This window comes from Scaptodrosophila lebanonensis, unplaced genomic scaffold, assembly GCF_003285725.1.
Source record: "Scaptodrosophila lebanonensis strain 11010-0011.00,11010-0021.00 unplaced genomic scaffold, SlebRS2 tig00000121-arrow-arrow-pilon, whole genome shotgun sequence".
NCBI classification, from domain to species: Eukaryota; Metazoa; Arthropoda; class Insecta; order Diptera; family Drosophilidae; genus Scaptodrosophila; species Scaptodrosophila lebanonensis.
Genome location: NW_022060579.1, coordinates 126,282 through 153,490, shown reverse-complemented (window position 1 = coordinate 153,490; position 27,209 = coordinate 126,282). Strand labels below are relative to the sequence as shown.

The window sequence follows — 27,209 nt, the reverse complement described above, 5'->3', positions numbered from 1 at the left end:
TACTTCTGTTTCATTACATGGCTGTTGGTAGTCTTTGATGCACTCGGTCTTCTCGTTGCCAGGCAGGATACCGTCGCCTGCGATTACGTGTCCCAAAAACTTGACTTTTGTCTGCATAAATGCACATTTGGATGGACGTAGCGTTAGACAAGCAGATCTAACAGCTTCCATAAATTCGTTCAATATGAGCAGCCCTTCTTCCTCTGTTTTTGACGAAATTATGACTTCATCTACGTAGTTAATGATATTTCGTTGGTACTTAAATTGCCGTATTATTTCTATTATGACCTCTTGAAATACCATAGACGCATTTACCAACCCAAATGGCATAACATTGAATTCGAATAATCCATTTGTTGTCATGAAGGCTGTAAACTTTTTGCTTTCGTCGCTCATCGGGATCTGATAATATCCTGACGTCATGTCTAGCGTTGTAAAGTACACGTTACTGGAAAACTTGGTCAACTGCTCCTCTACAATGGGCATCGGGTACCGCTTCTTTATGGTGACTGCGTTGAGAGCTCGATAGTCAACACATAACCTTTCTCTCCGTTTGCCTTGGGCCCCAATTTTGCTGATGCTGCATGTGTTGACTTGGTCCTCTGGATAACATTGTAGCTTAACAGATCATCGACCAAAGAGTTCAGCGTCTCTCTCTGAGCGAATGGTACTGGGTATCGCCTTCCGAAAATGGGCTTCGTTGTCGATACTTCAATCTTCATTACCGTTGGCTTGCACCTGCCAATATTTGACAAATCTTCGGCAAAACAGTGTGTATAGCTTTTTAACAGATCGCTCACTTGATTACGCTGGTCGGTGTCGATGTCGGTGCCAACATCAAACCCGACCTGTTCCATTGTTGCCACCTTTGAAATTGGTCCATCCATGTCCAGCAGATCTTTATCATGGTATATAACTTCGTCTGGCACCACCTGAATTCTCGTGTACAATTTTAAGTTGCCGCATGTGAACTCCGTTGGGATGTATCCTCTGATTTAACAACAGAGCCTACAAAACCTTGGAGACTTTTGGTAGACGGCTGCTGCAATATTCCTTTTGGCACTGATGAGTCTTTGATGAGTGTGTTAACGCTGCCCGTGTCAATAAACGCCTCAAACATGTATCCTCCGATATGTACGGTTTTCATTATTGGTGGATACTCCTTGGATTGTATCTCTTTTACTTGAGCCACCTTTGCTGGTTTCACATAACAATCCTTTTCTTCATGTCCAATCTTTGAACACTTGGAGCAACGTTTCTTTCGTTGAGGCTCTAGGCATTTTGCTGCTGTGATCTGAAAAGCTCTGAACACGTGCGTATGTTCATCGCTTTATGGTTCGTTGCTCCGCCGTTTGCGTCGCATCAATTCTCTATGCACATCGGCCGTATTCACCACACTTGGAAAATCCAACCTTAGGGCCGTTTTGATTTGCTCCCAAGTTTGATATACCTGCTGTGAGTCAAGCCATGTTTTTGCCACTCCGCGCATTTTATGCTGCACTGCAAGAAGCACCGTTTCGTTTGACCACACATACACATTTTGAAGCTGTTTAACTTTCGCAATAAATTGCTCAGACGTTATGAAACCTTTTAATGGATCAAATTCCGGTAGTACGCTAATAATTTCTTTGATACTTGTAGACTTGAAGACTTGGCGACATTCGTACATCTTCGTTTCGCAGCGGCTGTTCTACCTCAGTTACATTGCCATGTGCCGTTACCGTTTCCAAGCGTGTATGCGTGACCTGCGCTTGTTGTTACTGCACACACACCGTTTGCACTGTTGTCGTTAGGCTTGCCACCATCTGCTTTAATTCGTCGATCTGTTTCTGCATACTTGTATTTGCTTCCAATGCCGGGTACTCATCTGTGTCAATTTCGTCTTCGCCTATGACTTGTATCAGCTCGTTAATTTTCGCTGCCTTGTTTCCTTTGATGAATATTATGATCTTGCAAAATAATATCCAAATCGCAAATCCGCCATTAATTTAGTATAACTCGCATCCCTTATTAATTGTCAATTTTTTTCTATCGTTGTTACTGTCTGTCTCCCGTTACTCTACTTTTCATAGGCTTATCAGACTGTCCTCATCGCCGTCACTGCAGTTCGGTGCAGCTTTTCCTCTTTTTCTATTTCCTTGTTCTCTTTTTGTGATGCGATCGATTATTTGCCACTTGTGCCGTTTCGTCGTTGCCAGAAACTCAACTCGTTGCTATGCCATGCCGTTCGTCGATATTTCCCCTTTCGATCCACCGTTTTGCAAAATCGTGCCGTTTCGTTGATCTTTTCGCCCTCGTTCGTTGAGCTTCGTTTACTATCAACCGTTTTGCTTTGCATTGCCGTTTTGCTTTGCCGTGCCGTTTTGTTGAAGTTATTACACATACATTTTATTAATTAAATATTCTCTCGTGTGAGATGAACTCGTATCCCACTTCTGAACTGTCAGGTTGATTAATTGTATGTATTTTCTTCAGTTTATTTACATACAAGTTATTAATCAAACAATATAATTTAAAATAGGTTAAGTAGGTAAATCAACCGTCTTAAATTTGCTAAATGAAAATTATATGTTTCTTGTGACTATTGCATTAATTAATATGCATTTTTTTCTTGTCGCACTAGGAAATAATAAAACAAGTAGAGAAGCTAAAGTCGGGTATCCCGACTTTGAAATACTCTGTACATATGTGTAGAATAATTATGCTTGTATGTGTGTATTTGTGTGTGCCTGTGTATGTCTCGTGTGCCTGAGCAAAGCAGTAACAACAACAACAGCTTCGGGCACTAGTTGGTCTTATGTACATATATGGCTATAACTTCCTGTTAAATCGGCATATCATGATTAAACTTGGCATTTGGATTTATAATAACTAAATGGTATTTTGAGTTTGAGTTCGAAAGTCCAAGAATTAGGGGAGCTACGATTAGTGGGGGAGAGGGGGGATAGGGAAATTCTAAAATATACATTTTCTGCGTATTCACATAAGACATTTTGGAATAAAATTTTGTGTCCCTAGGTCTTATAGTCTCCGAGATATAGGCGATTATACGAATGGAAAATCGGGAAAACCCCCATAGGGGGGAAGTGGGGGGAAAATCGAAAAAATAAAACAAACTTGCACAGCGTACATACAGAAGACATCTTTGTGCAAAATTTGGTGTCTCTAGCTCTTATAGTCTCTGAGATCCAGGTGTTCATACGGACAGACAGGCTAGATCGACTCGTCTCGTCATGCTGATCAAGAATATATATACTTTGTGGGATCTGCCACGCCTCCTTCTGCCTGTTACATTTTCAGCTCCCGCAAACCTAATATACTCTTTGGGAGCGCGATCACGTTCTGTATCTTGCAGCAGTTGGGAAAACGCCCTTTCTAATGCATTTCTCGAAGAGATCAGCAAACACCTCAGGGTGCATGCATAGTGCTAACTTCAAAGTGCGATTTGGCACAGCAAATGGGCCCGGCGCTTTGTTGGGCTTTAGACTGCGAGAGACGTGTAGAACCTCTTCTATAGAGACTTCGTCAGAGGTGTCTAATACCGCATCCTTGGTGGGAGTCAAAACCGGCGTGGGGACGTCATGACGTCATTGACAATCAGCTTGTATGCTTTTCCCCAGGGATCCTGTTCGGCGGTATCCCATAGCTCTAGGAAGCATTCCCACTTGCTAGCTACAATTGCTTCAGCGAGCGTGTCGCTTCTCTGTAGGCATTCTGCAGAAGGTCGAAAGGGGGCGTACCTCATGATCTCTGAGTTCTTCTCCTGGCTCTGATGCACAGTTTGCGCAGTTGAGCAATATTGTTATTCCACCGGTAGACTGGAGCGTGATGACGCTTGTAAGGTGGACGTTAGACAGATCTGAGGATCTCCGTAGAGTGTGAAGCCCCTGAGTGCGCTAGCAAATGTTGCTGAACAAAAGGAGTCCACCCTGTATGCGATACTAGGGAGCGGTGTGTCCATAATTCCGCGTAATATCTCGCCTACCGAGAAGATTATGGCCACGTGGTCAGAATTGCCAGGCTTACCTTTTCCTCGCTGACAGTTTGCAGAAACGGGTCTTGCGCCGCAATGCTGTGATTGTGCTTAAGCTGAAGGACCTTTAGCATCTCAAATTCCGGTCATTTGAAGCTGCCTGTGGCATGGTCCGGTATTGGAAACTTTTTCGTTCTGCAAAGTGCTCATTTCAGGCTGTTAGTGCAATTCCTGGCTGTATGCCCGTTGTCGCCGCATCTGAAACAGGAGTCTTTCAGATCCTCGTCGCTCGTGCATTTTGCTGCTATATGGCCAAAGCCCGTTTAATTAAAGCACCGTTTGGGCGTATTACACTCCGAATGCGACAAACCCAGCATATGCGCACTTTTCCCAGCTCAGTGAGCACCCTTGCTTTGTCCGTTGGGAGGGAGTGTGGCTATTTGCTGTCCGCCATTTACCTTGCGGATTGATTTTACCGCTTCTGATTCTATTTTTAGGCCGTTGATGCTCGATCTAATTGCATTCAGTACCTCCTACTTGGTGGCCACCTCGTCAAGGTCACCAATTAGGCCTCTTCCACTAGTGGTTTCACCACGGCTATTCCATTTAAGGCCGCCTCCACACCTTCGTGCAGCTTACCGATATCATGGGTCGGTCCTCTGCTTAATTGTAAGAGCAGACAATTAGCTCCTTGTCTTGCTGGTTAACGTGCCTCTTTTATTGGCCTTCAAAAAGGCATCAAACTGACTGCAGATGCCTGCCAAGCTCCAGTATCTCTGGTTGGTTTGATATCCCGTTGTTCACCCCTACTGGGTTAGCTGTCTGTACCGATACTGCAAAAGGCGTAGCCGTAGGGCTGTCACTATTATTTGGTACGGCTAGGTTTTTTTCGATAGTGCAACTTTCAATGACTTATATTTCTTTTTAGATGATTATTGCCCAAACATATTTATACTTTTTAAAAAGGTCATTGTATTACCTTTAATTTTGGTATAAGAGATAGAGACACCAAATTTTGCACAAAGATGCGTTATGTGTGTATTCTATACGAGTTTGTTTTATTTTTTTGATTTCCCCCCCCACTTCCCCCCTATGGGGGTTTTCCCGATTTTCCATTCGTATAATCGCCTATATCTCGGAGACCATAAGACCTAGGGACACAAAATTTTAGTCCCAGATGCCTTATGTGAATACACAGAAAATGTATATTTTGTTATTTCCCTCCCTCCCCCCTCTACCCCACAAATCGTAACTCCCGTAATTCTTAAAATTTCAAACTAAAATTTTGGAAATACCCCCCGTTAGTTATTATGTGTCCATATGCCAAGTTTCACTATGATAGACCGATTTAACAAGAAGTTATAGCTATAAATATATTTGCTGCTGCAGCGCTGCCCGCGGCTGTTGTTGATGTTGCTGTTTGGTTGACTGCTAACATGTTTACACACACACGAATAGATGCGCATAGGCATACATACACTCACACAGACGCAATTGCTATGTAAATGTGCAATTATAAACCCTTTACGTGAGTTCGAATACCGAGAAAGGTAAAATCGATCACAATTTTATTTTTTATTTTCTTAATTTTTTTTATTTTCTATAATTATTGTAAACATATGTACAGAGTATTTCAAAGTCGGGACACCCGACTTTAGCTTTTTTACTTGTTTTATTCAGAATTCAACAATAATACTGTCGATTTTATTATAAAACCTAATATAACAATTTAAACTAAATTTAAAAGATAAGAAAGCCTAACACAAAGCTGTACAATGACGTCTATTAATGGCTTCGACACCTTGGGGGAATTTTATTTGCCAATTGGCCAACTATGCCCCGATTCACAGCCATATGTGGTCAGAGACATTAAAGACCTAAAAACTATACAAAACGTAGATAAAGGTGAAAAATTAATTCTATTTAACTAATTAGAAAAAGTACGAAGTAGAACGAGAGAGAAAAATAAAGAAAGAAAGAGATAGAGAAACAGGCAAAGAGAAAGGTGGAAAGAGAGAGACGAAAAGAAAAAGAAGGAAATCTCCAACCCGGTAGGGGGAATTTTAAATGCCAGTCCGGCAAGCTATGCCTCAACTCACAGCAGTAAGTGGTCAGAGATTTCCCCTAAGATAATTATAAAGAATAATTTTGATAGAACAGAGAGAGAGTCCTTTCGAAAGTAAATGTGAAAGATCAGTATAATGGCTGCACATGACCCGAAAACGATTGTGCAAAGCGTAATCAGTTGTACATCTTGCCAATATGAACGGGAAATAATTCCTTGTTGGTCTACAAGGAATTGAAAAATTAAGGCGACCTAAGAGGGCAGAGAAGTCAGCCTCACCGATAACCAACTTGTGGAGAAAAACTACTCCAAAAACCGGCCTAAGATTTACTAAGGAAGGAAGATTTATAAGCATCAGTCTACTAGAGTATGATGGCAAGTAGAGATTCGGATCCCAACTTAAACCACGAAGAGCAAAAAGAAGGAATTGCTTCTGAACAGACTCAATACTTTCCCGATGCTTTCTATACTGCGGAGACCAAACGCATGAGTAGTATTCAAGCACAGGGCGTACAAGAGCAGTGTATAAAAGCTTAGTGGTATATGGGTCATTAAATTTCTTGGACCAACTGTTGATGTGGCAGCGCTCTGCCAGTGTTGACGTGGCAACGATCGCCAGCAACATCTGCTGGCAGAGCGCTGCCAGCGTCGGCGGCCCTTCTCTCTCTCATATGTATAGCTAAGCGCCATTGTAATTAGGTTAAGTGAGTTCAAAACTGAAAAGCAAAGTGAATACAAGTGCGTGCGCTGCAAGTGCACAGCAAAGAAATTGAACAACCGCCATCTTTTTTTCCTCTGGGTTTTTTGGAGACTCCCCAGCGCCCCACGGCAACATTGTCATTCGAGCCGGATCTAGGTCTGCACCTCCGCACTCATCCTACGTTTTGTGCAGCCGACACCCGTTCGCCCCAGCTTGTTCCTGGCGTTGGATACCTACGAGGAGAAAGCAGCTAAGTAAACCATTTACTTGTGGCTTTATACTTACGCCATATTGGTTTCATTGTCGGTCTGTCCGCCGACCCCCACAACGGAATCAGCATCCCACTGTCCGTCCCCACGGATTTAACACTTGAATCAGAAAACGAAGCACCCAATAGTCAACACGACTTTTCTGAATTTTTAGACACTAATAATTCAAAAAAAGAAATTAAATTGGACAGGTCAAGAATGGATATTGAAATAGATGTTTATATAAGTAGTGTTGTTGATCCAGGAATTTGTGTGCTAACATTCTGGAAAAAAGCAACAAAATTTAAAATGCTAAGGCAATTATCAAGGCATATACTCAATATCCCTGTCAGCTCTGCAACAAGCGACCGAGTTTTTTCCACTTCTGGACATATTTTAAATGAGCGACGTACTCGGCTTCTTAGCTCAAATATTGATAAGATAATCTTTCTGAATAAAAATTTGTAATGTTTATATATATATATATATATATATATATATATATATATATATATATATATATATATATATATATATATATATATATATATATATATATATATATATATAAGACCAGCTGTTCGCCACAGCTCTCTGTGAGGGTGCCCAGAATTGCGAAACCAGTTCCTTCTACTCGAGCAGCTGTTCGGATCGCTTCCCAAACAATCAGAATGGTGTTGGACGAATTCATTTCGGTCAGCGATGACCTGTGCCAATATGAGGCGCTAGTTTCTTCGTCCGACCCAGCCGTGTCGCTTGTCACGCAGCAGATCCGACTAGACGAGGTCAAAGCCCTCTGGGAACAGGTCCAGCAAGAGCGTCGGCGCTGTTCCCGGGCTCTGAATCAATCAGAGTCTGGCGACTCCGACAAGCAGGCGTTACAAACCAAATATGAGCACTGCTACCGCGTCTATGAGCGGTGCGCCACTCAGCTTACCACGCTGATACGAAACGCGTCCGCGCCGAGCAGTGCTCTCACTCCAGCGCCAACTCCAGCTCCCAATTCAGGGGCTGCAACCTACCACCAACCTACCACCTCCGCTCCAAAACTCGCGGCGAAGCGAAGGATATCGTGAGTAAATCTCCACTCACCAACGACGGTTTCGCATCAGCTTGGAAAAATCTGACTGAGCGTTTCGAGAACAAGCGATTGCTAGTCAACAGTCAGCTCAAGGTCCTCGCCAACCTCCAGCCTATTCCTTCGGAGTGTGGCATCGTCATAAAGGAGCTCCAAAGCACAATCCAAGGGTGCTTAACGGCGGTCGAGAATGCCAAGATAAGCACCGAAAATTGGGATTGTATCTTGGTGTTTTTCTGCGCCACCAAGCTTCCTCCAGCTACCCCTTGCTTATGGGAGCAGGGCGTCGTCCGACGACCAGTCGCTAAGCTGGTCCTCCTACCCACTCTTCCCAATTAGCGTACTACTAACCACATGCCTCACCTTCTCCCAACTACCGCAACCGCTAATTCCCCCTACCATCTTTTTTTTAGGCCCGTCGCTATGCCGTCTCGCCGTCCAGTGGAGGCTGCACCGTCGGAACCGACCGCGCCAGCGCGCCAACTCGCCACGTCCCAAGCGTTCACCTAGCCACGGCCGCACGCTGGGCCGCTCCCGCTCACCGAGCCGCATCCGCTCGCCACGCCGCCTCCGCTCGACTGGCCGAAGTCTCTCGCCAAGCCGATCCCGCACGCTAAGCCGATCCCGCACGCTAAGCCACTCCCGTACGCCGAGCCACTCTCCCTTGCCACTCTCCGCTCCAGCATGCCCCGAGTCACTGGCTCTCAACAGGGAGAGCATGTGGGGCACTGAAATTGCGCCCACGGCGTCCATATACCTGTCCGGCGGCAGCAAGCGTTGGACAGTGAAGACGGTGCTCAACGTCTGCGCCCCGACGAGCTCTATTGACAGGTCCATGGCTAGGGCACTGGGGATCCGCATCGAGAAAGCCGAGGGAGTCGAGGTGTGCCTGGTGACGGTGGAATCCAGGACAACTAGCTGGCGCTGGTAACGCTCGAGGTGGCCCCCGAGCTTCGCTATCGGCTCCCAGCGCGGCCCGTCGACTGACCGTCGCCTGAACGCTACGGTAACGTGCGGCTCGCAGACGACGACTGGCGCACGCCAACCTCCATTTTCGTAGTACTGGGCGCCAGTTTATACCAGGAACTCCTCATGCCGGGGATAGTGCTTGCCAGCGACGGCTTCCCGGCGGCTCAACAGACCCAGCTGGGCTGGGTCATTTCTGGCGCTTGCCAATGAACTTTTCCCGCATCCTGAAGGGGGGGGGGGGGGGGGGGGGGGGGGGGGGGGGGGGGGGAATGTTGATGTGGCAGCGCTCTGCCAGTGTTGACGTGGCATAGCGTCGGTGGCCCTTCTCTCTCTCATATGTATAGCTAAGCGCCATTGTAATTAGGTTAAGTGAGTTCAAAACTGAAAAGCAAAGTGAATACAAGTGCGTGCGCTGCAAGTGCACAGCAAAGAAATTGAACAACCGCCATCTTTTTTGCCTCTGCGTTTTTTGGAGACCCATCCCCAGCGCCCCACGGCAACACCAACATTTAATGAATCCAAGTAATATCTTGGCCTTATTGACAATACTGGATATGTGAAGGTTAAAGTTCAATTTGGAATCAAAAAGAACCCCAAGGTCTTCAACAGTCGATATACGTTGCAATGGCACATTGTCAATCGTATACATCCCTAAATGAGGCAAAGTTCGGTGAAATGTCATGAACCTACACTTAAAGCAATTGAGGTGCAAGTGGTTAGCTAATCACCAAGATTGCATGCAGTTCAAATCATCCTGCAGGCGATGAAAATGAGAAGAGTCTTTGTAAGTCACATTAAGTTTCACATCACCAGCATACATAAGAATATGAGAGTGTGACAAGGTAGAGGGGTGGTCATTAATAAATAATGTAAAAAGTAAGGGCCAAGATGGCTACCTTGAGGCACACCTGATGATGCAATCACGGGCTTAGAAATGTGCGACCTAAGCAAGATCCGTTAGAATCTGTCTTTTAGATAAGACGAAATCCAACACAAAAAAGCGGAGGGAAATCCTATACGACTTAGCTTACAGAGCAGAAGATCATGGTTCACAGAGTCAAATGCCTTACTGAAGTCAGTGTAAACGACATCAGTCTGCATTTTTAGAGTAAATGCTTCATTTACCAAGGAAGTAAATTCCAGCAAATTGGTCGTAGTAGACCATCTCTTTATGAAACCATGTTGAGTCGGAGATATGGCAGATTTACAGAGGTGCTGCAAAGTGCTGCAATCTATTTTTTCAAATAATTTCGGTATGGCAGACAACTTTGCAATACCTCTGTAGTTTGAAATATCAGACTTACCACCCTTTTTATGAAGAGGAATAATATAAGATTCTCTCCAAATAGTTGGAAAGATTAGGGAACCAAGTGACAGATTAAAGATTTTTAGTAATGGTTGTAATAGGGAACTAGAACACTCCTTGAGAACACAACTAGGAATGTTGTCTGCTTCAGGACAGTATGAAGATTTTAAAGATTTGATAACAGAAAGTAGACAGCTATCAGTAATTATGGGAGCGTAAATAGTGTGGGAAGATGAAATGCTATAAGGATAAGAGGTACTACTAATAGAGACAGAGGAATAAGTTGACTGGAAGAATTTGGCAAACAAGTCAGCAGCTTCAGAATCGTTGCTGGCTTTTTTGCCACCAAGGAAAAATGATGGAGGTAGAGAAGCAGTTTTACGTTTAGAATTAACGAACTTATAGAATTGTTTAGGGGCCTGTGCAAATTGCATCTTGCATCGGTCAAGGTAATTATTATAACATCGTGAATTAAGAAGAACAAAATTCGATTTCGCTACAGAGTACTTATAGAAGTCAAGAGATAGGCCCGACTGCTTATACTTTTTAAAGCATCTAGATCTAATATTTTTTAAGTTTGAAAGTCTTGGTGAAAACCAAGGAGGTTTTGATGACGCAGACGATATGACACTATTTGGGATACAGACATCAAAAAGAGCATTAATAGTGTCATAGAAAAACTTGACGGCTATGTTGATATCAACCGCACTATACAAAAAGGACCAATTAGTTGCTAAAAGCAAAGAAAAATTTCCTTTGCGAAAGCAATGACGTGTTTTGTTAGAATTAAGTGTAGTAATAAATGTGTGATTTGAAAATGATAGGGAGATTTCTAAAGTAGGATTGTAAGTATCTTCAGGCACTGACAGGGGTGAAGACCTAGAGACTACTGCGCTGCTAGGGTCAGTGACATAGACGAGATCAATTTGCTGAGATGATTAGGTATAGAATTAATTTCAAACAAAGAAAGGTCCAACACGCAATCCAAAAATTAATGTTCTGCTGAAGGCACCAAATAATTGGACTCATTGAAAAATTACCATTCTATGTTAGGCAAATTAAAATCACCTAGCACAACAAACGCATCTCTGTCACGGAGATGAGTGGAAATTGCTTTAATACAAGTTATATGTTGCATATAAACTCGAATATTGGAAGAGGGAGGTATATACGAGCAAGTGATGTAAAGAGCAAAAGACGGAAAAGTTACTTTAACAGCAAAAAATTCAACATCATTTGCAACATCACCATCAATGATTTCCTACCGAAGGTTGGATTTGACTGCAATCGGTACCCCTCCGCCTCGACAACTCGGACGGTCATGAAGAAAAATACAAAAGTCATCTGATAAAATTTCATTATCAGAATTTGTAGGATTTAACCACGTTTCTGAAAACGCAATAATATTAGAATCAAAAGAAAAACTGCTCAGAAATAAATTTCCGAGCTTGGACAAAAGACCCCTAACATTTTGATACAGAATATTAAGCGAAAAATGTCGCGAGTCTAGTTTTTTAAAACCATACTTGACGTTGGTTTCGAAGAAAGAGTACTAGACTGTAAATCAACAGGCAGTGACGAAACTCATTTTTTCTGCCTAAACTCATGAACAATCATATGTGGAGGCCAAAATTTTGGATCACAAATAATTGTTAAAGCCTCAGGCGGAACACTTATTTTAAACGAGGCTATTTCACGGGGCTCAGCAAATTCAGAATTTCGAAATAGATACACTAGGCGTCGATTTACTGGCAATATAGGCTGCTATAGATTCACAAGTGGTTTCGGAAGATAATCTTGATACAAAAACTTGTCTTCTGGGAGCTATAACAGTAAGAGCCGGGGCCTGAGGCAGAGCAGCAACTGACGCACATTCTGCAGCTCGTGATGAGACTGCGGGGGAAATTGCAGAAAATTTTATGGAGGAAGCTTCTTTCTTCTTCAACGGGGCTGTGACCTGAGCAGGAGAAGGCACAGGGGTAATTTCAAAATAATTTCCAGGGGATGCAGACAACGAGATTGCTGGCGATAGATCAAGATCTACTGGAGAACGTGGGCGTAATGAGGTTGACGGGGCCGAGCAAGGTGGTACCTGTAGAAATTGAGGCTCTAACCTACGTTTGGGCGGAGACACAAACTTATATTGACTAAGCAACTGTTCTCCAGAGTCGAACTCAGTTGAAAGTTGCTAGGTTAACTTTTGCAATTTTAAAAATTTATTTCGCACGTTATTATACATACGCGAGAAATTAAATTGGATGTCAATGCATACAGGGCATGATCACCTCAAACCACCACAGCCTTTTTTAGGTGAGTAAACTTTCTCGAGGTCACAACCACTTAATCCTGCACATTTAATATGCATAAAATTCTCGCACAACCAACAGTTAACAAACCGAAGTTGATCAGAATCAATTGCATCTTTAACTGTGCAAGACTTGTTGCAGCAAAACATTATGGGCAGAATAAATATAAGGATGAATGACCTAAATAACGTAGTTAGCGCAAAGCTGAAGAAGAATGCTGTAAGCAAAAACAGCAAAAAAAAAAAAAACAGCGGCACTAAGATGAGCTTTTAGATACTGCGACAAACAGCAAACACTAACAACAACAGAAGGCTGAGTGAGAGCAAAGTGCACAATGAGAGGGCTACCGCGAACACTCACAAAAACCTTTTGCACACAAAGGGAGCTGCTTAAAAGCAAAATGCAAAATAATTGCAAAAACAAAATGCAGTGCACTGACGCCGACACTATAAAATTATAAAATAAATACCTGTTAAATACACAACCACTAAACCGAGCACAATACGGGCCAAATAGACATTAAATTTACAAAGTAAAACAATAATTACAAATTAAAAGCTGCTTTAAAGGGAAAAAATAATAAATAACACAGAGCTCAAGAAAAGCACGTCTTTCACTGCCAACAACTCTCTCTCTTTTGTGAGATTAACAACAAACGTGTAGTAGTATTAGTATAAGTATAAGTACGAATGCATATGTGACATAGAATGATCGTAGACCAAAGCATAACGATTTTGAATACCAAAAGTCAGTATTAAACAGATTGGGAAACGGAGTGGACGCGTGTTTTACTTGTGGTGCAAGCCCCACCACACATTATTAATTGGTACGGCAATATTATATTTTTTAAATAAGGCTGTAAAAAAGTAAATTATAAACATAAATTATAAAACCAATTTTATATAAAAAACGTATGCCCTTAAGTTGTAATTTTTAATAAGTCCTTCTAATTTTTGAGCACGATGGCACGAGGCAAGCCAGTTTGTGAGTAAGGTCGAGCTTCAAATATATATATATGTAAGATGGGAAGGCAGGATAGTGAGAATGGCGGAACACCTAGAAGCAGCATCGCCATCAGTACTCGGTACTCATTTTGGTTTTAAGCAGTCAGTAGAAATGTACTTAGTTGTCACTAATAAGTCAGCCGCACTACAAACATAGTCGTCAGCCGTAAAGAAAGAAGCAGAAGTCAGCAGTCAGAAGAAGAAGCAGACAGAAGCCGTCAGAGAAGTCAGCCTTCGAACCAGAGTGCATTAGCTGCATATGCTAATATTCGCCATCATCATTTTACCTTATATTCCTATTTTAAACTATATCATATATCTTGGTATCGTTACCAATAATAAACATTCTATGATACACAAGATCACATTTGGGGGCTCAACCTAAAAATTTTGAAAGCTGTGAAAAAAAGGCTGTGAAAAAAGTGGCAAAAAGTGTGTGAAAAGTGGCATGCATACTCATATGTACATTAAATTCAATTAAAGTTGCATGAGTGCCAGAAAACGAGATCAGGCTACAAACCAAAGCCGACGCCAGTATCCACAGTTGCAAAGCCGAAGCCAGTGCGAGTGAGTCAGTTTATTCTAAAAGGAAAGGCGCCAGTAGTCTCAAGGACAAAGAAGCCGTCAGTTTCAACGCGGTCGACGCTCACGAAAATGAATAACAAAGAGGACAAAGAAACCGTTACAAGTGAGCACGCACTGACAATATCATATGAGGCGATGTTGCCAGAAAGGTCCGAGGGCAACAGAGAAAAACAAGAAAAAATGCAAGAAGAAACGAATAGAACCACAACAGCCGTAACAGCGTTACCATGCAACAGCTAGTGCAACTATTGACCCTGAAATGCCAAACGGAAGACAGCAGCAAAGAAGAAGGATATCAATGTTAAGGATGGTGGACAATTTTTCTAAAATTATTCCGGAGTTTGACGGTAAAAATATGCAATTGGAAAATGGTTCACAAATTTTGAATTAAATGCAGACACGTACGGTTTGAACGAAAAACAAAAGTATGTTCAGGCACGCGCCAAGATGACGCGCACAGCAGCATTGAACAGGTGATCGATGAATTTCAACGAGGCAAAATTTGCAGTGCCGAAATTCACAAACAATTAAGTGCTCGCACAAAGCGCAAAGATGAACATTTTCATGAGTATTTGTTGCAAATGAAGAGCATTGCAGCCCGTGGAGTGATGGATACTGAATCGTTAATTCGATATGTTGTGGATGGGCTAAATCTTCAAAGAATTGCGAGAGAAATATGAAGTTTACGAAAGTATAGCGGAAACAAACGAGAAAGTGTACGCAGAGAGAAAACAGTTTGTACCAAACAAATACAACAACAAAAATGCAAATGTAAGAAGCGAAAGGAAGCAGCATTGTTTTAATTGTGGTGCAGTGGATCATTTGCGCAAGGACTGCAAAGCTGAAGTCAAGTGCTTTCGTGCTTCGGATACATAAAGAAAAGGAAAATTCGCAGGCACACGACATCCGGCACATAAAAGGCGGTACGGGACGATAACCTGGTTTTTTCGGCAACTGGGACCTGGCAATGAAGGATGTGGGACCACGAGGTATTTAGTAACAAAAAACCAGAAGCAATCCCAAGGTGAGCAGGAAAAGAAAATATATATAGATTATGCGAATATGCAAATATGTATACAAAACTCCCAAAATGCACCTACCATATGGCTAAAGATTTTAATCGTTCGACCGTGTAGTGATTGGCAGCAGCAAAGCACCGCCAACGACAGCGCAAACACCGGCTTCACCATCGATAGCAGCAATAGCGGCGCCGCTATCAGCAACAGCAGCCACGTCAGTCTGCGCCATCCGCAGCGGAGGATAGTAAAGCCGGTGAGTCCGTTCCTTGGCCACGCGCCGTGCCTGTTGGCGTTTGAGCAGCAAGAAAATTCAGGCAGAGATCCCACGCGCCGCCCGTCCTTTAATTTTGATATGAGCTGCATCTGCAGGGTCCCACGCGCAGCCCCAAATCGTTGTCTAACGAAGAGAAAAGGATAATATTAATATATAAATTTAATTGATACAAATACAAAAGATGCAGAAAGCAGCACCAAATCGTTGTCTAACGAAAAGAAAAAGAAAATATTAATATATAAATTTAATTGATATAAATACAAAAGAGGCAAAAAGCAGCACCAATACAGAGCTTGGCGCTCCGTAATAAATAAAGGAAGGGAAAATATACATTTGTAGACATAGGAAGCACTCCTAGATATTCAAATACACAACGTCATGTAAACGAAGATTGCCAATTGCAGTAGCGCGCAGTGTTTTATATGTATTCTAATATTTCTATTGCGCCCATGACCGTCGAGGCTCTGGTTAGGGTTTTGTTGTACATATTTCTATATTTTTTTATCGCGAATATTTTCTCATACACATATACACATATATCTATATACATATTTATTTGCCATGAACATACATACATGTTGGCGCACATAAAGAACCGCATTGGCCGTTGGCAAGCCCTCTTTATTTTATTTATAATGATACAATAAATTAGGATCAGTAGGGGCATGAGACGCACCTGAGGCATGGAATAGCTCAACATCGATGTTTTTAACTTCTCTAAAAGCACAAAAGGCGGCAAAAGTGTAAGTACAACGCTTTAATATTTATTTGAAATAATTATAATATTTAAACATGGATTATCTTAATAAATTGTTTAGTAAACGTAATATGAGTGGTTGGATTTTGTGGTGGTGTTGGAGGCGACAGTGAAGCGTAACCATGGACAAATACTTTAAAGGTAAGTTTACATCAGTGCAAAGTGCATATAAATGTATGTACCTACATATATGTACATATGTACAAGGGCGTAGCCAGCTTTTACCAAAGGGGGGCGCCAAAAAATTAAAATTTTGATTCAAAAATGCCCGATGCATTTAAAAAATAATTTATGCATATGATCGATGAAAAAACTTCAACAAGTCCAACGCAGATCCATCTTAAGGCGAAATAGTGCGTCATACTAATGAACGTTAATTAACTAAATATATGTATATCTTATAGTGGTAACAAATGAAAAGCATGGGGACTCATCGAAGGAAAATTATGAGGAGCCGCCGGGAGTAAGCGGCGAACAGAGACCTCTTTTGTATGGAACCATTTCAAAAAATGTGCAGTCGGCCAAGAGGCCATATGCAATCATTGCGGATCAAAATTAAAAACCAAAGGTAACACGAGTAATCTAATACATCACCTAAAAAACATGCATAAGCATTATGATAAATTAAAGAAGCTTGATTCTGAGCGTGTTTTGCCAACAAATCTTGAAAGTTTCTTAAACAAAGTAAAGTACTACGAAAAAGACTCAACTCAAAAGATCGCAATTGATCATGCGATATTGCGCATGATAGCCGTAGATTCGCAACCATTATACCATGTTTACCAACATCGATGTTTCGATTTTTTTGGGGGAGGAACATCGATGTATCTATGCATCGAAATTCCACTAACAAATTTTCAAATTTTCGTTTTGATTTGTCTTATTTATAAAGGTACAAAAGGTTTTAAAGCAAACGATATTTTTATAACTTCAAATAATAAACTAAAAACAAGAGAAAGTATAACATAAAAAATTATAGTTAATGACTAATTTCAGATTGATGTGATTGTTGATCCTTATAAATAGGGCACTTTATTTTGTATTGTCATCTTATTCATAAAGTTAAGTTTTCTTATATAATACGAACGGTTTCAACAAAAAACAAGAGAGAACGCTACAGTCGAGCAAGCCCGACAGTGTAATACCCTGTACCCAGGTAAACTTCCGTCACTGAGTTATATGCGCCCATAGCAGCAGCAAAAAGAGGAAGAAGAAGAGCGAACTTGTTGCTGCAGTTTGTGGGGGTTGTACTGGCGAGAATTTGTTTCGCTAATAACTTTTCTTAGAATTGACCGAAAATTTTATACAACAGTAGACAATTATATATAAATTATGTGTGCAAAGTTTGGTTTAGGTAGCATTTGAAATGTAGACGCTATTGACGAAATTCTGCAGCGGGGGAAGGGGGGGAAAATTAAAAAAAAAAAAAATAAACTCGTCCTTACTCGGACCTAGGAGAATCTGGATGCCAACTTTGGTTATTCTAGCTTTTATAGTTTCTGAGATCCTCGCGTTCATCCAGACGGACAGACGGACGGACATGTCTAGATCGATTTCTCTCGTCATGCTGATCAAGAATATATATACTTTATGGGGTCGGAGATGCTTCCTTCTGTATGTTACATACTTTGCACAAACCTAATATACCCTTTTTACCCTACGGGTACAGGGTATAACAATATTTTATAATTCAAAGAATACAAGTATAACAAAATAAAAAGCATAACATAAAAAAAAATATATAATTCATGACTAATTATTTGAGATCCACTAATTTTTATACTCTGTACATGAAATGTACAAGAGTATATTAGGTTTGCGGGAGCTGAAAAATGTAACAGGCAGAAGGAGGCGTGGCAGACCCCACAAAGTATATATATTCTTGATCAGCATGACGAGACGAGTCGATCTAGCCCTGTCTGTCCGTCTGTCCGTCCGTATGAACACCTGGATCTCAGAGACTATAAGAGATAGAGACACCAAATTTTGCACGAAGATGCGTTATGTGTGTATTCTATACGAGTTTGTTTTATTTTTTTGATTTTCCCCCCCACTTCCCCCCTATGGGGGTTTTCCCGATTTTCCATTCGTATAATCGTCTATATCTCGGAGACTATAAGACCTAGGAACACCAAATTTTAGTCCCAGATGCCTTATGTGAATACGCAGAAAATGTATATTTTGGAATTCCCCTCCCTCCCCCCTCTACCCCGCAAATCGTAACTCCCGTAATTCTTGGAATTTCGAACTAAAATTTTGGAAATACCCCCAGTTGGTTATTATGTGTCCGCATGCCAAATTTCATTATGATAGACCGATTTAACAAGAAGTTATAGCCATAAATATTTTTGCTGATGCAGCGCTGCTGCAGCGCTGCTCAAGCGCTGCCCGTGGCTGTTGTTGATGTTGCTGTTCGGTTGACTGCGAAAATGCTTACACAGACACGAATTGATGCGCATAGGCATACATACACTCACACAGACGCAATTGCTATGTAAATGTGCAATTATACACCCTTTACGTGAGTTCGAATACCGAGAGAGGTAAAATCGATCAAATTTTTTTTTTATTTTCTTAATTTTTTTTATTTTCTATAATTATTGTAAACATATGTACAGAGTATTTCAAAGTCGGGACACCCGACTTTAGCTTTTTTACTTGTTGTTAATAAAAATGAGCATGTCTGTATTATATTATAGGGATGTACATCAACATCGATGTTTTCCCTTCGATGTACATCCCTATTATATTAGGGGTTTTATTCAAAAAATGCAAATTATAGCTTTTCCCGCGATTTTTTTCAAGTAGTAAAAAACATCGAAAATCGGAAATAAAATATCGATATTTGGAAAAATTACAAAACATCGATGTATCGATTTTACATTTCTATAATTATTGTAAGCATATGTACAGAGTATTTCAAAGTCGGGACACCCGACTTTAGCTTTTGTACTTGTTGTTTGATTGGCCTGCATATTAATTTAAAAATATTTGGTAAAAATGTCAGTTGGCATTCAAATCAAATTAGTTTAAAAATGTTTAATTTAATTTAATTTATGTTCGTGGTAAAAATGTCAGTTGACCAATTGGCCGATATGTTATATGAAAATATGTACATTTAAGGGTTTCAAAATCTTGTAAAATTTGTAAAACTGGTGTAATTACATAAATAAAAATACATATACATATATTTATATGTATCTATGTATGCACATCTTTTTATAATTCAATAAATACTGTTTTTTCTTTTTTAATTCGCCGCTCAAATTTGTTACCGATCTAATAATGTCTATTAAAAAAAGTAAGAGAATTAAAAAAAAAAAATTCATCGATTTTACCTCTTTTGGTATTCGAACTCACGTAAAGGGTGTATAATTACACATATACAAAGCAATTGCGTCTGTGTGAGAGTATGTATGCCTATGCGCATCTATTCGTGTCTGTGTAAGCATGTTAACAGTCAACCAAAGCACCAGCATCAACAACAGCCGCGGGCAGCGCTGCAGCAGCAAATATATTTATGGCTATAAATTCTTGTTAAATCGGTCTATCATAGTGAAACTTGGCATACGGACACATAATAATATAATTTGCGTTCGAAACTTCAAGAATTACGGGAGTTAGAGAAAATCGCGGTTTGCATTTTCTGCGTATTCACATAAGGCACCTGGGACTAAAATTTGGTGCCCGTAGGTCTTATATTCTCCAAGATATAGGCGATCATACGAATGGAAAATCGGGAAAACCTCCATAGGGGGGAACTGGGGGAAAAAATCAAAAAAATAAACTTGCACAGCGTACACAGATAAGGCATCTTTGTGCAAAATTTGGTGTCTCTATCTCTTATAGTCTCTGAGATCAAGGTGTTCATACGGACGGACAGACAGACAGACAGGGCTAGATCGACTCGTCTCGTCATGCTGATTAAGAATATATATACTTTGTGGGGTCTGCCACGCCTCCTTCTGCCTGTTACATTTTCAGCTCCCGCAAACCTAATATACTCTTGTACATTTTATGTACAGAGTATAAATAGGAAATAGTCGATCAACAAAATTGCTTCTGCATAAATACAAGTTGAGGTAGGTCATGACAATGCCAATGCTACTGTCTGCATATGAACACTACATTTGCACACATACGTATGTATGTGTGCTTTTATAGGCATTCTTAGAAACCCATACACTGTTGACAAAGTTCACCTGCATACGCATGCGACAGAAGATGGCAACAGTGTATGAAATTCTCATGCCCATGTAGCAGGCGAAATCTGAAAACGAAAAGCGAAGCTACTGCTCGCAAAACAGCAAAAGAACAAATGCATATAAACGTATACATGTATATATGTGCACGCACACATTCAATGAGCATAAGCGGCACAGATCGACCGTCGCTGTTGACTGCCTCTCTGCGAATGAAATGAAATTCGCTCACAGAGAGCACGAATGCGACAGCATCAGGCGATGCTTCTTCATTATTTTGTAATCACTCTCTTGTATTCAGTTCTTAATAAAAGTTCGACCGAAACACTACTCAGTCGTATATTATTTTATAACCTCCCAACATAAAAGCAATTTTCAACATAATTTAAAGCATACAGAATCGCGAAAGTATACAGTATAAATTTTTATACCCTGTACCCGTAGGGTAAAAAGGGTATATTAGGTTTGTGCAAAGTATGTAACATACAGAAGGAAGCATCTCCGACCCCATAAAGTATATATATTCTTGATCAGCATGACGAGAGAAATCGATCTAGACATGTCCGTCCGTCTGGATGAACGCAAGGATCTCAGAAACTATAAAACCTAGAATAACCAAAGTTGACATCCAGATTCTCCTAGGTCCGAGTAATGACGAGTTTATTTTTTTTAATTTTCCCCCCCCTTCCTCCGCTGCAGAATTTCGTCAATAGCGTCCACATTTCAAATGCTACCTAAACAAAACTTTGCACCCATAATTTATAAATAATTATCTACTTTTGTTTAAAATTTTATTCAATTCTGTCAATTCTAAGAAAAGTTATTAGCGAAACAAATTCTCGCCAGTACAACCCCCTCCAAACTGCAGCAAAAAGTTCGCTCTTCTTCCTCTTTTTGCTGCTGTTTTGGGCGCATATAACTCAGTGACGGAAGTTTACCTGGGTACAGGGTATTACACTGTCGGGCTTGCTCGACTGTAGCGTTCTCTCTTGTTTTATACTCTGTACATGAAATGTACATTATGTGTGTACGAGTTTTTATTTTTTTGTTCTCCCCTTATACCTTATGCTGATGTGAGGTCTGATTTTATAATATTTTGAACATTAAAACTAAATAATTTGAACTTATCAAACTCAGTTTGACCAAAGTAACTCGCGTTGAAGTTGATGTCAAAACTGTTAAGTAATACAAAATGGTTAATCTTTGTTATTTCAAAAGTCATTTATTCATATTAGTAACGCTTGTTTTCCTGAGAGTTGTGTCCAGAATTTGTAAACTTGTATTAGATGGGTCGTAGCCCAGACGACTTTGGGAACCACTGCCTTAAAGAATAAGGTACATATCAACGGACCTTCATATGAAAATCAAAAAATTTCCCGCTGGTAAATATAACTGGCCACCAAGACGTATCAAGATCGAGGACCTAATGTATATGCAACGCTATTCATTGTCATCTGCTCCGCTGTCTTCAAACTACTTCAGAAAATAAGAAAGGCCCCTCAGCAGCGCATCCTACAATCATCGAGGGCTTTAAGAAGTGTGAGGAAGTCCTTTATCAAAATGAGAGAGAAGTTAACCCAAAAATTCCGGAACAATAAAATGCAAAAAGAATAAATTGTAGCTGCGTTTAGATTAAAAAACAACTCTGTCCGCGAGCACTTACCATATGCTTGTGCAACACAGTACGAGTTTAACAATAAAATGAAAATACAAACGGTACCTGGAACACCTTTGTAGCAAAAGCTGCTTAGTCTAGATGGCTTTTATAGTTATAACTTTCCTTAGTTCAAATTAGAACTGACCTAACTGAAACTTGCCATTTGGACACATGAGCACTAGCTAGTGCTGTAATTGACAAAATTAAGTAAACAGTTCCAAGAATTCCGATGCACATTATATACATACATACATAAGAGATTGTAAATAAAAGAGTAGATTTTAACTGCATATGGCATTTGATTTTTGAATTGGTTTTTGAATCGGCAGGAACAATTTGAACTCTGGCGGAAGCTCATCCTCTGAGTAAAGTCGGTCCGAGAAATAGACGCGTCTAATGCGGCAGTTCGCGTGTATTTGTACGCGCAAGGTCTCGACGTAGTTTGTGCCATAGGCGCGACGCGTAAAATCCGACAAGTTAAACTGAATCTGATTCCAACCTTCATCTAACCGCATCGGCATTGTACATATAAACGGCTTTACACGAGTTGTTGACTGATAGTTGCTGGCACGAAAGCGACGTCTCACATTTTTGTCATCCAAAACCTATAAAACATATTTTTAAAATTACGGATACTAACGTGTTTAAAAAGATAACTTTACCTGAACTTCAAACGTAAAGTACTTCTTCATGTTTTTTATAATCATTACAAGAAAAGGAAGCTTAATGCCGAGTGTTTTTTTTGGATCGCTGGGGCATGTTATAAATGTGGTGCTCACATTAGTACCAACAATTTCAAGAACTAGGCTTTGAATATCATTGTCTGTTATTCGTTTAATATGACCGTTTCTAACTTTTTTGTCCCACAATTGAAGTGGTTTCGAGCCTATGCTGTATAAAATGGATAGGAACCCGGACTGGAAGGTATTCTTAAACATCACGTTGCTCTAGCTCGTGACGAATTCCTTAAAATATTAATTAGAGAGTCCACCTTTGCCGGTTAAAAACAGTTGTTATGAAAAGATACAAAGAATACCCGTAAAATTTTCTCAACACAAAGGGGTGTGTTATCCATGAAATAAGGGCTGCAGTAGACATCATTAAGAATTTTTAAGTGTGGGTCAAAGTGGCAACGATAGATATACATTTTGGAACACTGGAATTGGGACCAACGTTTTCCCACCTTTGATTTCAAGCAATATTTACCTCATGTAGTGCGTCAATGTTCTGTTAATTGAGAGTTCACGTCCGTCAGAAAATATCTAGAGTTCCAATTACGTAAGTCAGTTTCGCTCCACAGTAGTCCACGATTAATGCTGCTTAAATCCCTTAAGTATACGATTTGGTCAGACAGATGTTGGTTAAATTCATTGAAATCTCGATTTCTCTTTACGAAGTTAAATCCTCTCCCTCATTGACTCACAAAAGTTCACGCCGTTGTTTTCGGAAAGGCGATTTTAATAAGCTCTTTAAGAGCCCTTTTTGATGTCTGCATTCCGTTGTACCATCTTCTTCAATAAGCCTCCTTGGTTTAATCGGAAACTTTCCACTTTAAAGAATAGGAAATCTAGGTATTTTAAAAAGTTCAAGCAAACTGGATCTTCTTTGAATTTTTCAAAATACTCCATAGCCAAATCGAACTTTCTTCTTCTGAATTCTCAGTGTTACAATGAGTATCTTGAGCGCTGTAAAGCTCAATTTGTCCAAGACCCTAAGCAGTTTTACAATTTTGTGAACTGCACACGTAAATTGTCAGCTTTGCCTTCTTCTTTTTTTCTTCATAATGAAAATTCAAGCAATTATTCGGCTATTGTTGACTTATTCGCTAAATTTTTTCAGTGAACTTATTCATCTATTAGTTTTAATGGTGATTCATACCCTTATAAAATTCCTTATTCTAATTATATTTTTTCACCCATAATTAGCAGTTCCTGCATTCTGTCAGGTATTAAGACAGTCAAATCTTCATACTCTCCTGCGCCAGACAACATTCGCAGTTGAGCACACGCTCAACGAGTGTTCTACCTCCCTATGCCAACCATTGCTGGAACTTTTCAATTTGTCGCTTGACACTGCAGTTTTTCCGCTCCACAAAAAAAGGATGCAGGGCAGACATTTCAAACTACTGAGGTATCGCTAAATTGTCCGCCATTCCTAGATTATTTGTTAAAATATTCACTTTGAAGCATCTGTGTAAGTCGATTATCTCCCCTACTCAGCATGATTTTATCAAATATCGTTCAACAACATCCAATTTGTTGGAATTTACATCATTGATAAGTGATGCATTCCTAGCTAAAATGCAAACTGATGTTATTTATACTGACTTCAGTAAGGCATTTGATTCAGTGAATCCCAACTTACTCCTGTTGAAGCTTGATCGTATTGGGTTTCCTTCCAATTTTTATACCCTGTACCCAAAGGGTAAAAGGGTATATTAGTTTTGTGCGAGTGTACATGGAACACACAGCAGGAGGCGTTGCAGACCCCACAAAGTATATATATTCTTGATCAGGATGTCCGTCTGTCTGTCCGTCTGTCTGTATCAATGGAAGGATCTCAGAAAGTATAAGACCTAGAATAACCAAAATAACTATCCAGATTCTCCAAAGCCCGAGAAAGGACGAGTTTGTTCATTTTCTGATGCACCCCCACTCCCCCCCTATTAACCTATAACTCCCGTAATTCTTGGAATTTTGAACTAAAATTTGGTAGTCACACCCAGGTAGTTATTATATATCCGTAAACCAGTTTCATCATGATAGGTCAATCATTAAGAAAGATATAGCCATAAATAAAATCGCATGCTCTGCCTGCAGCTCTACCCCTAGCTGTTTTTGTTGCTGCTTTGGTTCAACTTTGTGCTGCATACATACACCCATATAAACACGCAGAGGCAAGATTCTGATGTAAATTTATTATATGCATGTGTTGTTATACTTAATTTAATTAAATCATTACATTAATTAACTTTTTTTAAATAATTTTTTCAATGTTCCTTTGTGTTCCCATTGTGTTCCCACTCTTTTTATAAATGACCTTCTTTCTATCCTGTCACATTCTCACATACTGATGTATGCTGACGATGTGAAGCTTATCTATATATATATATATATATATATATATATATATATATATAAATTATATATATATATATATAAAACAGTTTGTCCTGACTGACTGATTGGTGATCAACGTACAGCCCAAACGGTAAAAGCTAGGAAGCTGAAATTTGGACTTAAGTATCCTTTCATAATGTAGGTGCCCACTAAGAAGGGATTTTTGCAAAATTTGAGCTCCAAAGGGGGAAATCGAGCTCCAAAGTTTGTTTGAAAATTCTGCATTTCTGCACCGATCAACTTTAAATTTGATTTTTATAATCTATAAAAGAATACAAACAAAACTGCATACTCAGTTTTCGAAATATGTGGTGGAGCTAGAATTATTGGGGTTTTAATATTTATTCACCTTTTCAAAAGAAAAGTTTGTGTTAAAAATTTTTTCCGATCGATTTCAAATTTGGGGACTGTAATCTACGTAACTAAATCTATAACTTTGCGTTCAAGGATTTTCAAAATATGCGTTTTACAAATGCAGGCAAAACCAACAATACAAAATATCAAACAGTTGGGGACAACTAAGTATACATACACACACACACACACACATACAAGCAGCTGTTCGTGTAGTTGCGTGCAACCGATATAAATAGCCAAAGCAAAATGTGAGACACTAATGTGTGAACACACAGAACAAGCAACAGTTCGTGTCTATGTGTGCGGTTCTCTACGTACGGTTGAAAAAGTAAAGAGAAACATGCATGCATATGTACATACATATGTATGTATGTATGCCTGTGTACGTACATATGTATATAGCATGTATGTACATTCGTATGTATGTATGTATACATTGGACAATCGAGCACTGTTATTTGATTGTAATAAATAATGTTCTATGGTTTTTAATCAAATTTTAAAAACGAAAAACAACAACAACTGCAAGTTATTGGTTCGCGCTTTACGCTCATTTACGCATGTTAATTTCAAAGGCAAAGTGCCAAAAGTTTACAGTTACCGTCGCTAGGCAACGACTGCGTAAGCGATAGTAAAGCAGAAACCGAAAGCGGACCTACGCATATTCTGCTTCGCATTACGGGCAGATGTACATATGTATGTTTGTATATGATTTGTTCTAATTGATCTCAATAAATTATAAGGTGTTATTATTTAAATTTTCTGGCAATTGCATTCAAACTTCGATGGAATTATTGATTGTATCGAAGAACTTAACTATCGATAGTTTCGATGCTCTAGCAAATAGAGCATCCGACACATGCCCATCTCTAGCATCTCAGCTGATCGCATATTTACAGCGACTTACCGCTTTAGTGTTAGCTAACAACGCTACAAATGTATTCTGAACAAATCTAAGAGTCATTTACCGTTATGCCTATTTTGTGAGTGTAACACACATTTTACATTCACAACAATCATATTTGGAATTGAAGACACAAATTAGTGTTGAATTAAAAAATTTAATACATACTTGTTGCGGCAGTTCGAGTTTTCCCAGCGCCGCCCAGATTATCGAACTACCTTTGGTGTTGATGTAGGCGAATATTTATTTATAAAGCTCTCAGGTAGAGTTGATGGATGTGCGGATGTGCCTGGGCGACACTTTAAATTCCTAAGGAATTACAAAATTATAATATGCTTATGATCTAGAGCCTGTTCTTACTTTTAGTCCGCTTCCTCTCGCTGCAGAATTAAAAAGAACAAGCCAACGTGGTTTCTTGGTTATGGTAGCGCTAGCCGCTTCCAGTCCCTACTTTCCATTATCGGTTTTACTTATTATCGATGACATCTTAAAGCGATGCCAGATCTGTCGTAACACTCCCCCCCCGGTATATTCCGGTCGGGATCTACCTTATCCACTCCAATAGACAGAACTGCGAGCTTTGCAGCTGGCCTCACATAAATGCCGTTGGCCGTTTTTATTGTGGCACTTCGTACTTGAATTTCGAACTCTTCTCACCACCGCCCTGATGCGTGGTACCCAAAACT

General features: G+C 40.1%; 1 protein-coding gene across 2 annotated transcripts; it reads right to left on the bottom strand.

Annotated features, from left to right (window-relative positions):
- Positions 1-21,682: 21,682 nt before the first annotated feature.
- On the bottom strand, positions 21,683-23,081 carry LOC115628646 (cilia- and flagella-associated protein 20). Of its 2 annotated transcripts, XM_030524815.1 has the most exons (3): positions 22,806-23,081; positions 22,396-22,748; positions 21,683-22,331 (listed from the first exon to the last, which is right to left on the bottom strand). In XM_030524815.1, exons 1-2 carry the CDS (start codon positions 23,079-23,081, stop codon positions 22,425-22,427), a joined length of 600 nt encoding a protein of 199 aa, XP_030380675.1. In that variant the 3' UTR covers positions 21,683-22,331; positions 22,396-22,424. The 2 variants fall into 2 exon arrangements, with proteins under 2 accessions (XP_030380675.1, XP_030380674.1); XM_030524814.1 differs by having other exon boundaries at positions 21,683-22,748.
- Positions 23,082-27,209: the final 4,128 nt, after the last annotated feature.

Excerpts from the sequence above, each read along its gene's own strand:
- LOC115628646 (XM_030524814.1), bottom strand. The coding sequence starts at position 23,081 with ATGTTTAAGAATACCTTCCAGTCCGGGTTCCTATCCATTTTATACAGC. Across the intron at positions 22,749-22,805 it reads ACTTTACGTTTGAAGTTCAG|GTTTTGGATGACAAAAATGT; the intron begins GTAAAGTTATCT and ends TATGTTTTATAG.